The sequence below is a fragment of the Heptranchias perlo genome, chromosome 3 (assembly GCF_035084215.1).
Source record: "Heptranchias perlo isolate sHepPer1 chromosome 3, sHepPer1.hap1, whole genome shotgun sequence".
NCBI classification, from domain to species: domain Eukaryota; kingdom Metazoa; phylum Chordata; class Chondrichthyes; order Hexanchiformes; family Hexanchidae; genus Heptranchias; species Heptranchias perlo.
The window spans coordinates 41,679,465-41,696,160 of NC_090327.1; the positions used below are offsets into that span (position 1 = coordinate 41,679,465).

Genomic DNA, 16,696 nt, shown 5'->3' on the forward strand with positions numbered 1-16,696 from the left:
CCTGCGGTCATCTCCCTCCAAAACAGGTATACCGTTTTGGATACTGTTGGGGGAGATGGCTCACCAGGGGAAGGTGGCAGTGGCCAGGTTCATGGCACCGTGGCTGGCTCTGCTGCACAGGAGGGCAGGAAAAAGAGTGGCAGAGCTATAGTGATAGGGGACTCGATTGTAAGGGGAATAGACAGGCGTTTCTGCGGACGCAACCGAGACTCCAGGATGGTATGTTGCCTCCCTGGTGCAAGGGTCAAGGATGTCTCGGAGCGGCTGCAGGACATTCTGGAGGGGGAGGGTGAACAGCCAGTTGTCGTGGTGCATATAGGCACCAACGATATAGGTAAAAAACAGGATGAGGTCCTACAAGCTGAATTTAGGGAGTTAGGAGTTAAACTAAAGAGTAGGACCTCAAAGGTAGTAATCTCAGGATTGCTACCAGTGCCACGGGCAAGTCAGAGTAGGAATGACAGGATAGCTAAGATGAATACGTGGCTTGAGAGATGGTGCAAGAGGGAGGGATTCAAATTCCTGGGCCATTGGAACCGGTTCTGGGGGAGGTGGGACCAGTACAAATTGGACGGTCTGCATCTGGGCAGGACTGGAACCAATGTCCTAGGGGGAGTGTTTGCCAGTGCTGTTGGGGAGGGTTTAAACTAATGTGGCAGGGGGATGGGAACCGATGCAGGAAGTCAGTGGGAAATAAAATGGTGACAGAAACAAAAGGCAGTAAGGGAGAGTGTACAGAACATGACCGGACAGATGGTCTGAGAAAGCAGGGCAAAGACCAAGGGAAGTCTAGATTAAACTGCATTTATTTCAATGCAAGAAGTCTGATGGGCAAGGCAGATGAACTCAGGGCATGGATGGGTACATGGGACTGGGATGTTATAGCTATTACTGAAACATGGATAAGGGAGGGGCAGGACTGGCAGCTCAATGTTCCAGGGTACAGATGCTATAGGAAAGATAGAGCAGGAGGTAAGAGAGGAGGGGGAGTTGCGTTCTTGATTAGGGAGAACATCACGGCAGTAGTGAGAGGGGATATATCCGAGGGTTCGCCCACTGAGTCTATATGGGTAGAACTGAAAAATAAGAAGGGAGAGATCACTTTGATAGGATTGTACTACAGACCCCCAAATAGTCAACGGGAAATTGAGGAGCAAATATGTAAGGAGATTACAGACAGCTGCAAGAAAAATAGGGTGGTAATAGTAGGGGACTTTAACTTTCCCAACATTGACTGGGACAGCCATAGCATTAGGGGCTTGGATGGAGAGAAATTTGTTGAGTGTATTCAGGAGGAATTTCTCATTCAGTATGTGGATGGCCCGACTAGAGAGGGGGCAAAACTTGACCTCCTCTTGGGAAATAAGGAAGGGCAGGTGACAGAAGTGTTGGTGAGAGATCACTTTGGGACAAGTGATCATAATTCCATTAGTTTTAAGATAGCTATGGAGAAGGATAGGTCTGGCCCAAAAGTTAAAATTCTAAATTGGGGAAAGGCCAATTTTGATGGTATTAGACAGGAACTTTCAGAAGTTGATTGGGAGAGTCTGTTGGCAGGCAAAGGGACGTCTGGTAAGTGGGAGGCTTTCAAAAGTGTGTTAACCAGGGTTCAGGGTAAGCACATTCCTTATAAAGTGAAGGGCAAGGCTGGTAGAAGTAGGGAACCTTGGATGACTCGGGAGATTGAGGCACTAGTCAAAAAGAAGAAGGAGGCATATGACATGCATAGGCAGCTGGGATCAAGTGGATCCCTTGAAGAGTATAGAGATTGCCGGAGTAGAGTTAAGAGAGAAATCAGGAGGGCAAAAAGGGGATATGAGATTGCTTTGGCAGATCAGGCAAAGGTGAATCCAAAGAGCTTCTACAAATACATAAAGGGCAAAAGGGTAACTAGGGAGAGAGTAGGGCCTCTTAAGGATCAACAAGGTCATCTATGTGCGGAACCACAAGAAATGGGTGAGATCCTGAATGAATATTTCACATCGGTATTTACGGTTGAGAAAGGCATGGATGTTAGGGAACTTGGGGAAATAAATAGTGATGTCTTGAGGAGTGTACATATTACAGAGAGGGAGGTGCTGGAAGTCTTAACGCGCATCAAGGTAGATAAATCTCCGGGACCTGATGAAATGTATCCCAGGACGTTATGGGAGGTTAGGGAGGAAATTGCGGGTCCCCTAGCAGAGATATTTGAATCATCCACCGCTACAGGTGAGGTGCCTGAAGATTGGAGGGTAGCAAATGTTGTGCCTTTGTTTAAGAAGGGCGGCAGGGAAAAGCCTGGGAACTACAGACCAGTGAGCCTGACATCTGTAGTGGGTAAGTTGTTAGAGGGTATTCTGAGGGACAGGATCTACAGGCATTTGGAGAGGCAGGGACTAATTAGGAACAGTCAGCATGGTTTTGTGAGAGGAAAATCATGTCTCACGAATTTGATTGAGTTTTTTGAAGGGGTAACCAAGAAGATAGATGAGGGCTGTGCAGTAGACGTGGTCTACATGGACTTCAGCAAAGCATTTGACAAGGTACCGCATGGTAGGTTGTTACATAAGGTTAAATCTCATGGGATCCAAGGTGAGGTAGCCAATTGGATACAAAATTGGCTTGACGACAGAAGACAGAGGGTGGTTGTAGAGGGTTGTTTTTCAAACTGGATGCCTGTGTCCAGCGGTGTGCCTCAGGGATCGGTGCTGGGTCCGCTGTTATTTGTTATTTATATTAATGATTTGGATGAGAATTTAGGAGGCATGGTTAGTAAGTTTGCAGATGACACCAAGATTGGTGGCATTGTGGACAGTGAAGAAGGTTATCTGGGATTGCAACGGGATCTTGATCAATTGGGCCAGTGGGCCGATGAATGGCAGATGGAGTTTAATTTAGATAAATGTGAGGTGATGCATTTTGGTAGATCGAATCGGGCCAGGACCTACTCCGTTAATGGTAGGGCGTTGGGGAGAGTTATAGAACAAAGAGATCTAGGAGTACAGATTCATAGCTCCTTGAAAGTGGAGTCACAGGTGGATAGGGTGGTGAAGAAGGCATTCGGCATGCTTGGTTTCATTGGTCAGAACATTGAATGCAGGAGTTGGGATGTCTTGTTGAAGTTGTACAGGGCATTGGTGAGGCCACACTTGGAGTACTGTGTACAGTTCTGGTTACCCTATTATAGAAAGGATATTATTAAACTAGAAAGAGTGCAGAAAAGATTTACTAGGATGCTACCGGGACTTGATGGTTTGACTTACAGGGAGAGGTTAGACAGACTGGGACTTTTTTCCCTGGAGAGTAGGAGGTTAAGGGGTGATCTTATAGAAGTCTATAAAATAATGAGGGGCATAGATAAGGTCGATAGTCAAAATCTTTTCCCAAAGGTAGGGGAGTCTATAACGAGGGGGCATAGATTTAAGGTGAGAGGGGAGAGATACAAAAGGGTCCAGAGGGGCAATTTTTTCACTCAAAGGGTGGTGAGTGTCTGGAACGAGCTGCCAGAGGCAGTAGTAGAGGCGGGTACAATTTTGTCTTTTAAAAAGCATTTGGACAGTTACATGGGTAAGATGGGTATAGAGGGATATGGGCCAAGTGCAGGCAATTGGGACTAGCTTAGTGGTATAAACTGGGCGACATGGACATGTTGGGCCGAAGGGCCTGTTTCCATGTTGTAACTTCTATGATTCTATGATTCTATGAATTATTTTTTAAAATAATAGATCAATACTTATTTTGTAAGATGATTTTTTCCCTTCTCAAAAGTTTTCCTAGGCCATGTACCACCACTGATCAAGATGATGAGCTGGTGACCAGCTCACAGATCTCAGTGTACATGGTTCTGGAACTGACTATTAGGAGGTCTACAAAACAGCCAGTGGGCAATTGCTCTTCAGAAGTTTCCTTTCTATTGGGAAGTACCTAGACTTAGTTCAGCATTTCTCTTACAACAGACAGTTTAGTTTTGCAAGTCGTCATGTGAAGGACTACTGGTTTGAACCCACACCTGAACACTCCTGGGCACAGCATGTGCTACCATGCCATCCTACGTAAAGTTGAACTTTTATATTTTAAAAGTCAGTTTAAAAAAATGTCTTCCCCTACCTGGCAGCCTCATCTCAAGGTAACCTCGAACCCGGCTCACAAGGTCAGCTGGTGGACGCTCTCCTGCACTTTCTGTCCCTGCTCTGTGAGCACTGATGTCCAAGAGTAGCATCTCATTGAGCATAACTTGCCGGAGCTTTGGGGAAAACTCTGTAACCAGTTCTAGGCAAGTAGAATAGAGCTGCCGTGCATGAGTGAAATCCTGAAAAGGAAAGGAGGCAAATTTAAATCTTTACTCAGTTGAGACAAACCCTCTCAGGTGGATTGTTCCCAGAACAAGAGCTGGTGCAAAAGAACAAGAGCGATAACAGGGTGGAGCCCTTGTACAATCAATTCTAATTTACCAGACAATCTTCATCTCAAGCAGTATTTGATTGAATAGCTCTACCTTGGGAGTTTTCTGTGACAATGAAAAGTTGCTGTGAAACCTCCATCTAACTATCTGTGCAACTGTACACAGCAAGTCCTATACTGTCAGACTTCAATGGAAGTTGAATGTATGGCACCAAAGACCTTACTTAAATCGGAGTTGAAGACTTAAAAAAAAATTATGATAGGAGGAAAGACAAAAAAGAACATGATGGATATACCTGAAGCTGTTTTTTAAGCTAACTAATCACTATTCATTCAGTATTAAAACATACTCTTTTAAATAGCTTCGATGACAGTTTGTGGTTCTGAACAGGTGGGCTAGGTTGCTCAAAAACCCTAAATAAAACAATTATTCATGGCCAACATATGACACTGCACATTTCAAACTTGTCTGTTGTAACTCTCAGGTAACTGAATCAAAATAATGGAGTAAACTTATTGGCGGCAACGGGTTTACACAATTGTGCCGCCATCTCTTGAAGCTTTGAATCGCCTCTACTGACTAAAAAGATCCTCAGTGAAATTATCTGGGACAGTCTTGGCCCAGTGCTGTTGTCATGAGCTATTCGTACTATAGTGTTGATTTGGGAAATGGAAATCTAACAATGTATGCTGCTTTGAGGTTAGTAAAAAGACATGATATCGCAACAGAGAGAACTTTAATCCTTCATTTTTAGGAATGGAAAAAAGTATTAAAAAAATGTTTATTCCCAACATGAGTTATAAAATAAAATTTAAATAACTGCTCAACTACTTTTGACTTAAAAACAATTAACTACTACTTACCTTCAGTTAAAGTAGTAGATATGCCAAAATGCCCTTCCTTAATTATGTAAATTGCTTTGTTGGGAATTAAATGTAGATAAGAAGCCAATTAAATACTAATTGTACAACTTCATATACCCTAAATTGAACAATGGAGTATGGTTCCAATTATACAAATACGCAACATGCACATTGTCTGGGATGCTTTGCTTCTTGCCTTGATGATTAGGCACACAAACAAACTATGTTCTTCTCTTTTCAACTGCACTATGGGCTTTGGCCCTTCCCATAGCTTTCTCGACTAAACAATGTAGTATGTATTCCATGGCATAATGAGGTAGAGGCTCTGCTGTTTCATACTTCTGCGCCCCAGCAGTAATTGCCCCTTCTCTTCCAGCAGAACTCAAGGATTCTCTTCCACAATCTTCTCCCCCCATGCTCAATAGGGTGTCTTTCCCACTCTCGATCTTGCCCCTCCCAACATAGACTCTCCTTCCCCAGCCCCCCAACCCACAATTTATCAGGGGATTCCTCTCTCAATAGGTACTCTCTCTCCACCACCCACAAGAGAGTAACAATGACTTGCTACTCTTCATCTTTCAGTCCACTTGATGCACTAACTGAACATGTTCTTCTTTCTAACTAACTAACATTTGTGCCACCTCAGTTTCACTCCAGCAGCGGCAAACTGCTCCTCCAGGATTAGCCTAGCTAGATGCTGTTGGGCAGCACACAGCGAATACTGCTGGTGGTGAAACTCAATAATGACTCTCCTGCTCATCAGCCACTGAAATCCTTCTTGTAGGACGTGAATGTGACTGTGATATGAACCAGACCTGGGGGTGGGCATCAAGAAGGCTCTGAAAGTGGACAGGTGAAGGTCATGAATTATTGGGGAGTGAGGGTGTGTAGAATATTCAGAGGTCCATCAGGATTCATCACGCTGTTGGTGGAAGAGACAGGAAAATTTGTTGAAGCTATGTTTGAGTAAGTTTGCAATTTTTTTGTATGTTAATTTTTGAGTTTCTTATCATAGAATGATAAAGTACAAAAGAAGGTCATTTGGCCCATCATGCCTGTGTTGACTCTTTGAAAGAGCCGTCCAATTAGACCCACTCCCCTGCTCTTCCCCCAGAGCCCTGCAAACGTTTCCATTTCAAGAATTTATCCAATTCCCTTTTGAAAGTTATTATTGAATTTGCTTCCACCAGCCTTTCAGGCAGTGCATTCCAAATCATAACAATTCGCTGTGTAAAAATTTTTCCCCTCATGTTGCCTCTGGTTCTTTTGCCAATTACCTTAAATCTGTGTTCTCCGGTTACTCTCCACATAACTGAAATCTTTCATCCCTGGTACGATTCTAGTATATCTCCTCTGCACCCGCTCTAAGGCCTTGACATCCTTCCTAAAGTGTAGTGCCCAGAATTGGACACAAATCTCCAGCTGGGGCCTGACCAGTGTTTTATAACTTCCTTGCTTTTGTACTCTATGCCTCTATTTATAAAGCCACGGATCCCATATGCCTTTTTAACAGCCTTCTCAACTTGTCCTGCCACCTTCAGAGACTTGTGTACGTACACCCCCAGGTCTCTCTGTTCCTGCACCCACTTTAAAACGATACCATTTCATTTATATTGCCTCTCTTCATTATGTGTTAAATTTTATTCTAACGGATATACAGTGAGCTGTCATGGCATTTGCATCTCAACATTTTTTGCTCCATTGTGATTATGTAATTTTTTTTTGATGGAATGTCATCGGGAAGAAATGTTTGCACAGTATGACTGGTGAACAATAAAAGCAAAAGTATAACCAATTAGAAATGAAAAAGACAAAACTCGTAAGCAACAAGGAAGAAAAAAAATTGACCAAACAACTCAATATTCATGATGTAGACGACAAGCCTGATGCACATGAAGCAATACGTATTGTTAAAAAGATGTAGGTCAAGCAATTTTCCATGCAGGAGTGGCTGGACTAGAATTCCAATTGAAACTGGCTTACAACACTGGCAAGACAACTGGAAAAGTAATTTCATGCCCTGTTTTTTTTTAATTTTCTGTCCTAATATCTATAGCAGTTGTTAAAACAATTTTGAAGTTTGTTACAATAACTGTAAACAGGAAATATGAGCAACGATCACTAAAAATTCTCCCTTTACCCACCATGAAAAATGTGGATTGATTCTGGCAAGTTGCACAAAATCTTCAAAAATAAGCTCAAGTGTCACCAGAAGAATGTAAATGCATGCAAGGAAATATCAATGCAAAGTGAAAGCACAAAGGAGTTTTAGAGCTTTTTTGAGGGCACAAAGTGAGTTTGTGCTGTTTTAGTATTTGCAAGCTATGCATTAAGTTACGCAATTCACGACTAACCTTAATCGCAATGCAATGTAGACCTTTAGCCATCAAGATATAAACCAAATCCCTGGTCAGATTATCCTTGATTCCAAGAATAACTCCGCCATAAACTGTTGGCACTTCCCACTGAAACAAAAATTATGTAATGTAAATATTAGAACAAGATCAACATGGCGCTTCAAACCTTGCAGACTATTTACAATGGTGTAGCACCACTTTGCAAATGCTCAATTACTTACCTTGTTGGAAACAGTCCAGAATTGCCGATCTGATGTCATTCCATGTAGCTCAATCAGAATCTGCCGAATTCTTCCTGGATCAACAGTTAGGATGAGCTGGTGTTCCAGCTGACCAATATTGACACTGGCTGATGCTAGAAAATATAATTGCATGCAAAAGTCAACTCACCCGAGTCATAAGTTCAATGTACTTCTCAGTACACAGCTTTAACTATGATTTTTAAAAAATACCTTTAAATAGAGGAGGCTCGATTATGATTTTAGGTAAGTAAATGTCAGACAAACATAAAACAGGAATCAGCAGTTGAAAAATTAAACTGAGTGTCACAATGCTACTCAGAAAATCTAGTGGGATGGTTGTGCTGATGACATAGTGGGCAACTGTTACACTGAGCCATTAGACCATGGGAGTTCAAGCTTTTGTCTTTATGAGCTGCACTGGTGTACATCATGGAGTCTTGGATGCGACATATAAACTTTAAGTCCATGTGCCCATTAATTTGCATCTCAAGCTGTGGATACTAGCAGATCGTGGCATTATAACTTAGGATTTATCAAAAGAGGCAACATCCCAAATACAGCCTTTTCAAAATTCCAGGCCCACAAAATTCAAACAGGACAAGCTTGCAAATAGGACTGAGTTGGCTGGGCTTTGAAGACCAGATTGCCAGGGCTTAGGGCAACAGGCTGCACATTATACCTAAAGACTATGAGGGCCCCGGGTTCACTCCATGGCCTGTGTTGAGTTGGTCAATTTCAGTTGGAGCAACAGTGGGGCTATTACATATGGCCTCATTGCTCCTGGACTCTCGAGGGCAATTAGGGATGGGCAATAAATGCTGGCCTCGCCAGCGACGCCCACATCCCGTGAACGAATAAAAAAAAAGGACTACAAGGTTGGTGGTGGAGGGGGAGACAATTTAATTGTGGTTCTTACTCTTTACTCCTATCTGGGATCTCATTTCTCCCTGCCAACTTCTGTGTGAAATTATTTTTGGTAGTCTCAAATCAGAACTCTGAGGTTGTGGGCACAGAAATCTGGCCATAAACTTCCACAAAATTCGCACTGTAATCTTATAATGATGGGTGGTGTGGGAACATTCATAATAATGTGCTCTTCAGAGGCTGGGGAAAGGATACATTGTCAGGGCAGGGAGGAGCTTTACTCTGTAAATAAGATGTGGCCGTTCTATAGTTGACAATGACGACATGGGAAGACAAGAAAAAATTTAAAATAAATTCAGTTCCTCCACACTGATGTTTATCACTTTGATAACCACAAAAACTAAATCAACAAAAAAAAGTAACATATAAATATTGCTCAGCTATGAAGATTCTTTACCAAATTCTCTCAGTTGGGTGAAACATTCTAAATCATCGAAAAAATTTGGTACCAATCAGATCATTTTCTCTCACTTTTTTTCCCACCAACTCATTACACCAAAAGTATAAGCCGCCTTTATTGGTACTTAAGAAAATAATTCAATAGCAGCTTAGTTGGACGGATAATTGAATTTATCACATAAGTTAACTTTAATTACTCCAACAGGAAATTTGGAGAACTGGAGGGGAAAAAAAAGTCCACAGAGCAATGCAATTTCAATTTGTTTTTAAGAAGCAGCTAGAGAAAGTTTTTTTTTAAAACACTTACCCAAATGGTTCAGTAGATAAATGTCCTGTCACATATTGCACTGAGCCATAGAGAACAGGAAGGTAGGACTCAGGTCCACTCCGTGCTTTGTGCCTAATTTTTTGATCTGAGAGCAAAGGTGCGAGCACTACATCTGGTCTCCCCATCCCTAGGCTAGCTGAATGAAAAATTAGCCAGCAGGGTTGGAAAGTCAGAGTTTGTGGGCATCAGAGAAGGACAGAATTAGGCTCAGATGTGAAGCCTTCCTTCACACAGTCCAACAGACACTCGCTGACTAGGCTCACAAACGAAGAACAGCCATGTTTGGGGGGGGGGCGGGGGGAAGAGGCAGAAGAATCACTTGTACTCTGTACCCTCACACTTAGGAGATAAATTAGAAATTATAAAATTATACTGACTGATTTAAAAAAGTAAAAAATATTTGAACAGCTATTGTTATATTCAGCAACATTTTGAGGTTTAATACAGAATCCGTACCAGACTCACCTGGTATATCATAGAAAACCGTCAAAGGTTTGGTAGAGAGATTAACACGAGGTGATCTCTTTCTCATTTGATCAAGCAATAGTTTCCGCTCTTCATCCTTCAACAGTCTCATACACATATCATGTGATGAAATCATGAAAACAAACTGTGGGTCATCCAAACTTTGGCATAAATTCCTGCAGAAGTGTTACCAAAAGCTGATGAATTAAAGTGTTAAATTTTGCATCGTATTTACCGCCGAATGCCATTCTAACTAATCACCCAGATGACTCATGACACTATCTAATAATCGAATGCTCATCACAACGCAAAGTTCAAGTCCATCCCAAGAGTTCAATACTGCTCCCTTATCTGGAGAGGCTCTTTTGACACCACTCTGAGAAAGAATTAGAGTAGAAAACATTGCATGGACTACATGCATGCTAAACAGCGGAAACAACATGCTATAGACAGAGCTAAGCGATTCCACAACCAACGGATCAGATCAAAGCTCTGCAGTCCTGCCACATTCAGTCATGAATGGTGGTGGACAATTAAACAACTAACGGGGGGAGGAGGAGGCTCTGTAAACATCCCCATCCTCAATGATGATGTGGAGATGCCGGTGATGGACTGGGGTTGACAATTGTAAACAATTTTACAACACCAAGTTATAGTCCAGCAATTTTATTTTAAATTCACAAGCTTTCGGAGATTTTCTCCGAAAGCTTGTGAAACATTTGCCTGAGGAAGGAGAAAATCTCCGAAAGCTTGTGAATTTAAAATAAAATTGCTGGACTATAACTTGGTGTTGTAAAATTGTTTACAATCCTCAATGATGGCAGAGTCCAGCACGCAAGTGCAAAAGACAAGGCTGAAGCATTTGCAACCATCTTCAGCCAGAAGTGCCGAGTGGATAATCCATCTCAGCCTCCTCCCGATATCCCCACCATCACAGAAGCCAGTCTTCAGCCAATTCGATTCACTCCATGTGATATTAAGAAACGGCTGAGTGCACTGGATACAGCAAACGCTATGGGCCCCGACAACATCCCGGCTGTAGTGCTGAAGACTTGTGCTCCAGAACTAGCTGCGCCTCTAGCCAAATTGTTCCAGTACAGCTACAACACTGGCATCTACCCGACAATGTGGAAAATTGCCCAGGTATGTCCTGTCCACAAAAAGGACAAATCCAATCCGGCCAATTACTGCCCCATCAGTCTACTCTCAATCATCAGCAAAGCGATGGAAGGTGTCATCGACAGTGCTATCAAGCGGCACTTACTCACCTATAACCTGCTCACCGATGCTCAAGTTTGGATTCTGCCAGGATCACTCGGCTCCAGACCTCATTACAGCCTTGGTCCAAACATGGACAAAAGATCTGAATTCCAGAGGTGAGGTGAGAGTGGCTGCCTTTGACAACAAGGCAGCATTTGACCGAGTGTGGCACCAAGGAGCTCTAGTAAAATTGAAGTCAATGGGAATTAGGGGAAAACTCTCCAGTGGCTGGAGTCATACCTAGCACAAAGGAAGATGGTACTGGTTGTTGGAAGCCAATCATCTCAGCCCCAGGGCATTGCTGCAGGAGTTCCTCAGGGCAGTGTCCTAGGCCCAACCATCTTAAGCTGCTTTATCAATGATCTTCCCTCCATCATAAGGTCAGAAATGAGGATGTTCGCTGATGATTGCACAGTCTTCAGTTCGATTCGCAATCCCTCAGATAATGAAGCAGTCCGTGCCCGCATGCAGCAAGACCTGGACAACATCCAGGCTTGGGCTCATAAGTGGCAAGTAACATTCGTACCAGACAAGTGCCAGGCAATGACCATCTCCAACAAGAGAGAGTCTAACCACCTCCCCTTGACATTCAACGGCATTACCATCGCTGAATCCCCCACCATCAACATTCTGGGGGTCACCATTGACGAGAAACTTAACTGGACCAGCCATATAAATACTGTGGCTCCAAGAGCAGGTCAGAGGCTGGGTATTCTGCGGCGAGTGACTCACCTCCTGACTCCCCAAAGCCTTTCCACCATCTACAAGGCACAAGTCAGGAGTGTGATGGAATACTCTCCACTTGCCTGGATGAGTGCAGCTCCAACAACACTCAAGAAGCTCGACACCATCCAGGACAAAGCAACCCGCTTGATTGGCACCCCATCCACCATCCTAAACATTCACTCCCTTCACCACTGGTGCACTGTGGCTGCAGTGTATACCATCCATAGGATGCATTGCAGCAACTCATCAAGGCTTTTTCGACAGCACCTCCCAAACCCGCGACCTCTACAACCTAGAAGGACAAGAGCAGCAGGTACATGGGAACAAGTTCCCCTCCAAGTCACACACCATCCCGACTTGGAAATATATCGCTGTTCCTTCATCGTTGCAGGGTCAAAATCCTGGAACTTCCTACTTAACTGCACTGTGGGAGAACCTTCACCACACGGACTGCAGCGGTTCAAGAAGGTGGCTCACCACCACCTTCTCAAGAGCAATTAGGGATGGGCAATAAATGCTGGCCTTGCCAACGATGACCACATCCCACGAACGAATTAAAAAAAAGCCTTGATCTCAACACAGTACGGATTCAGGCAGGGAAGGGGAGCACAGACTATAGTTGTTCTTTTCCCTGGATATTTAGAACTTAAGATCGTAGTAGTTTGAAATAAAAACAAGCATGCACACAAATTCACACAACCTTCATTCAATTTAACCCAACAATTGTTGCTTTTGTATTATGAAATTTTCAGAATGGTGGAAGCTGCCCCAAATACACCCACCAAATTCTAGCATGCTGACCCTCGTGTCTGAGGCCAGCTATAGAGATTTCAATATGGTGTAATAGACACATATTACCTCAGCTCATTTACTCCCCAAGCGACTGCCTAAAATGGATGTATACAGGATGCACGCACAGGAAATTTAAAAAAAAATCCAAAAGATAGTATGGCACAGCACATTAGAGCATCAATGTGTGGCGGGATGCAGATTTGATCCCTCTGCTTCACGGAGTCCCCAATTGCAGCTGCACTCATGAGAGGAGATCCAAGCAGAAAAAAGGTACTTCTCCATAGGATTTGAGGAACAAAAATAAGAGTCAGAGTCACTGAGTACTCTTGTGCACCCCTTGATAGTTAGTCTGAGTGCCAATTGGGAATAGCTTGTCTGCCTGCCCCCCTAAGTGGTGCAGGGACAGCAAGATACGAAAAGGGAGAAAAATACCTTTTAAAAAAATTCTTGATAAGGATTGAAAAAGTAGACTGCTCTATAATACTGCAGCTCTTCAGTTTGTTGGGGTAAGATGAAGATAAAAATTAGACAAATGAAACATTGACAAGTACATTTTTAAAAATAGTGTACTTACTTTAAGAAAGCAGCCAACTTTCTTTTGGAATCTTCTGAAGCTTGATCCAGGTTTAAAGACCGTGCACATACCTAAGATACCAAACATTATAATCTCACCAAAAGATTTTTTTTTATGTTACAAAAATACATTAACCTTAAGCAGTAATGCTATAAGTTTAATTAGATAAAGACAGTATGATGATACTTTACTCCATTTAGTTGTGCTTAACACTTTACACATGGGTAAATCTTTACTAAATTTACTCTTTTCTATAAAGAGCTCTATGAATAACTTTCAATCGAATTTCAGTCAGTCAGTGCATTTTTGGACATCATAACGTATGGTCCGAATATTGGAATTAACCATGCAAGGACTGGCATAGTTGTTATAGATCTGTCTCTCCTTACCCAATTGTAGTTGCTAGAAGAATAATTTTAAGACAGTAACACTGTACTTTGTGTAGCACCATAGCAACAGAGCAAGAACAAGATCAAGCTTGGCTTTCATACCCCCACAAGTAATTGCCATTCAGTATCTAGGTTCACGCATTAAGGATGGCTACTTGGGTGAAGTACGAGAGTGACCAGCACCCAGGGAACCGTACCCCAACAAGAGTCAGCGCCTTAAGGAGAGATGGGGAGAACGGGGACAAAATTGAAAATAAAAATACTTCATACAACTAGAACTGCAGTGCGTAAAATGCTGAGGCTCACACATCAAGTTGGACATTTCCTGATTTGATCTTCATTTTCAGAAAAGATTGTCTGTATCACTGTACTAATACTTCTGTGCACCTAACTCAATTTTGGAAACATTTCCTATTTTAAACATAACAGTGCAAATCTGTAAGTACCCAAATATCATATAATGTTAATTATAATACAGCTCTAGTCAGACCCTGTGCTTAAATATTTTGAATTCTAAAAATATGAAAAAAAACACACTAACCCTGACATCTAACTAAATAATAATACATGGTACCATAGAATGGCAGAATATGGGTTTTCACCTCATGACAAAACAGACCATTCTAAATCTCAGGTTATGCGAAGAATCAAGTACCTGAGGCATCTTCCCTGAGGGAGGGCAATCCATGAATCTGTTCAATACTCGAGCATGTCGTAGCACTCGGTTTAAGAGTAGCATGGGCTGGTTGTGACATGAGAAAAATAACTTATAAAATGGGTGGTCAGAGGAGATGGGGGGGCAGGGGAAGTAGAATCAAAATGGCCAAGTATTACCCAAAATTCAGTCATTATTAACCAAGTTTACATTTTGACATTTGATCTTATATTTCAGAAACAGCAAAATATTCACTTGTGGCTTTACCTCCAGTAGGAAGTCAATTCTTTCTTTGGTGGGTTTCAGCAGTAGTTGGTGGAATCTTACTCCAATCACCTGGCACTCCAGGACATCCCGAACAGTGTTGCATGCACAGACTTTAAAACAAACTTCTTCTAATTTTCTATCCCTGTAACAAGTGGGAAATATGTTGACCAGTCGTATCTTTTCATAGTCTAACTGAATTTACAAATAATGACTAGTCAATAGGTGGTTGATAAATGACTGCTGGCGGTATATTAGACGTTGGAACTGCACTCAAGAAGCTCAGATAATAACCAAATGCAAAGCTGTTTCAACCTGGAACATGGACTCAAATATCTTCCTATTTTTTACAATGTACCAGTTGATCTCCCATTATGTGTTCATGAATAAATATTTGTAATAGGATCATGCCCCATTGAGAGTTACAGCTATCTGTTCTAACTGGACAAGCTTCTGCATGCAAGATCAGCAGCTCCTGGAGTAGATGGCCTGCCAGCATTTCTGGCTGACAGCTGGGTTTGGGCAGGTTCTGCCTGAGAATAGGATTAGGTCAAATCCGATCAGGTCAGATCAGGTACTGGCTGGGAACAGGGTTGGGTAAAGTCAGTACCTGCCTGAAAGTGGGGTCAAATTGGGTAGGGCAGACAGATCAATTGTTAATTTTAAATTTGAGATTGATAGATTTTTGTTAACCAAAGGTATTAAGGGATATGAGGCTACGGCAGGTATATGGAGTTAGGTCACTAAATGGCGGAACAGGCTCGAGGGGTTAAATGGCCTACTCCTGTTCCTATCAGGCCAGGCCAGATATAGAGATTGTGCAGGCTATGACCTAGGAGGGGTTGGTGATTGAGGTCAGGCAGAGCAGAAAGTTTGAGGAGTCAGCACTTGGTTATGTGAGAGAAAAAAAATGTTATGAGGTGGAATGCTAAAAAGGGAGCGAAAAATGAAAGTAGAAAATAAAATAATGACAGTCTTGTGATTCTGATTGGTCCACGTGACACGCGCCTAACTTGGACCAAACAGCAACACTGGAGGTTCGATACAATATTAGACAGAATATTACACCGACAAACAATATTACAAACATTGACAAGATTTTTAATACTGTACTAGTTGGTCTCCCGTCACTTCACTAATGGAGAATTTTGTTTTTAATTGTCTCATCCTTCCTGTAACTGTGTCTCTGCAATTCTTTGTCTCCTTGTTTTGCTGTTAGTTTTCCACTGCTCAGCGTCCCTCTTTCTTTGCATCTTCCTATATGCTCCTCACAATTTTTTAATGCTGCACTTTTTCCCCTCCTTGCTTCTCTGCCCGTGACTCGTTCATAAATTTCTCAATCCCACTATGCCTCCTATACTTTCTCCATTTTCTCTCTGCTGCTCTTTGCATCTTCATTCTGCGTTTCAATTTCTGTCCGCTCCTTCTTTTTCCGTTCTTTTTCATTGCATCTCTTACTTTGAGATAAGGCTGGCTGGCAATGCCACTGCACACATGCATGGGGGCCCCAAAAAGGCTGGGACTGACATTGTCTGTGTGAATGAGGTTTGAAAAAAAAAACTTTCTAAAAAACCGCTAAGGGGCAATAGGGTCAGATAGATATATATATATATATATATCATATGTATATATAAAAAACAGTGAAGAACACTGGATGGAAAGCCCATCAACATTTTTCATCAGATTATGTGAATTTTTTTTTAAATAAGAGAATTTAGATAACATAAAATCTTGATCCACAATATTCGGCATTAAAATTCTCATTGATGTTGCGCAGTTACCATGGAACAGACTAAGAGAATTGGTTGCAGTCTAGCGTACCAACACTCGGTGCCATGAAGTAATGGGATGTGAATTCACAACTAGGATTTGCACATTGCCAGTTCCTGATCTTATTTGGATGATTTGAGGAACCTGTCAAACACAGGAGACAATTCCCCTGGAGGGAAGGGGGGAAAAAAATAGAACGTTAAATATTAAAAATGTATCAAAATGCAAATCAACTACTCATGCACCTGTTGCCAACTGGCTAGCATACGTTCTCTGCCTGCCACGTGAATCGGGTAATGGTAGT

At 42.2% G+C, this 16,696-nt stretch overlaps 1 protein-coding gene across 3 annotated transcripts in view; it reads right to left on the bottom strand.

Moving 5' to 3' along the window:
- Positions 1–16,696, bottom strand: part of ints8 (integrator complex subunit 8) — a 105,158-nt gene that overhangs the window by 39,966 nt on the left and 48,496 nt on the right. For all 3 annotated transcript variants that reach the window (XM_067979216.1, XM_067979206.1, XM_067979208.1), the window contains exons 11-16: positions 14,626–14,767; positions 13,315–13,385; positions 9,963–10,138; positions 7,826–7,959; positions 7,602–7,712; positions 4,090–4,291 (exon numbers count right to left, since the gene is read on the bottom strand). In XM_067979216.1, the coding sequence (XP_067835317.1) occupies positions 4,090–4,291; positions 7,602–7,712; positions 7,826–7,959; positions 9,963–10,138; positions 13,315–13,385; positions 14,626–14,767 (836 nt within the window). The remainder of the gene's footprint in view (positions 1–4,089; positions 4,292–7,601; positions 7,713–7,825; positions 7,960–9,962; positions 10,139–13,314; positions 13,386–14,625; positions 14,768–16,696) is intronic.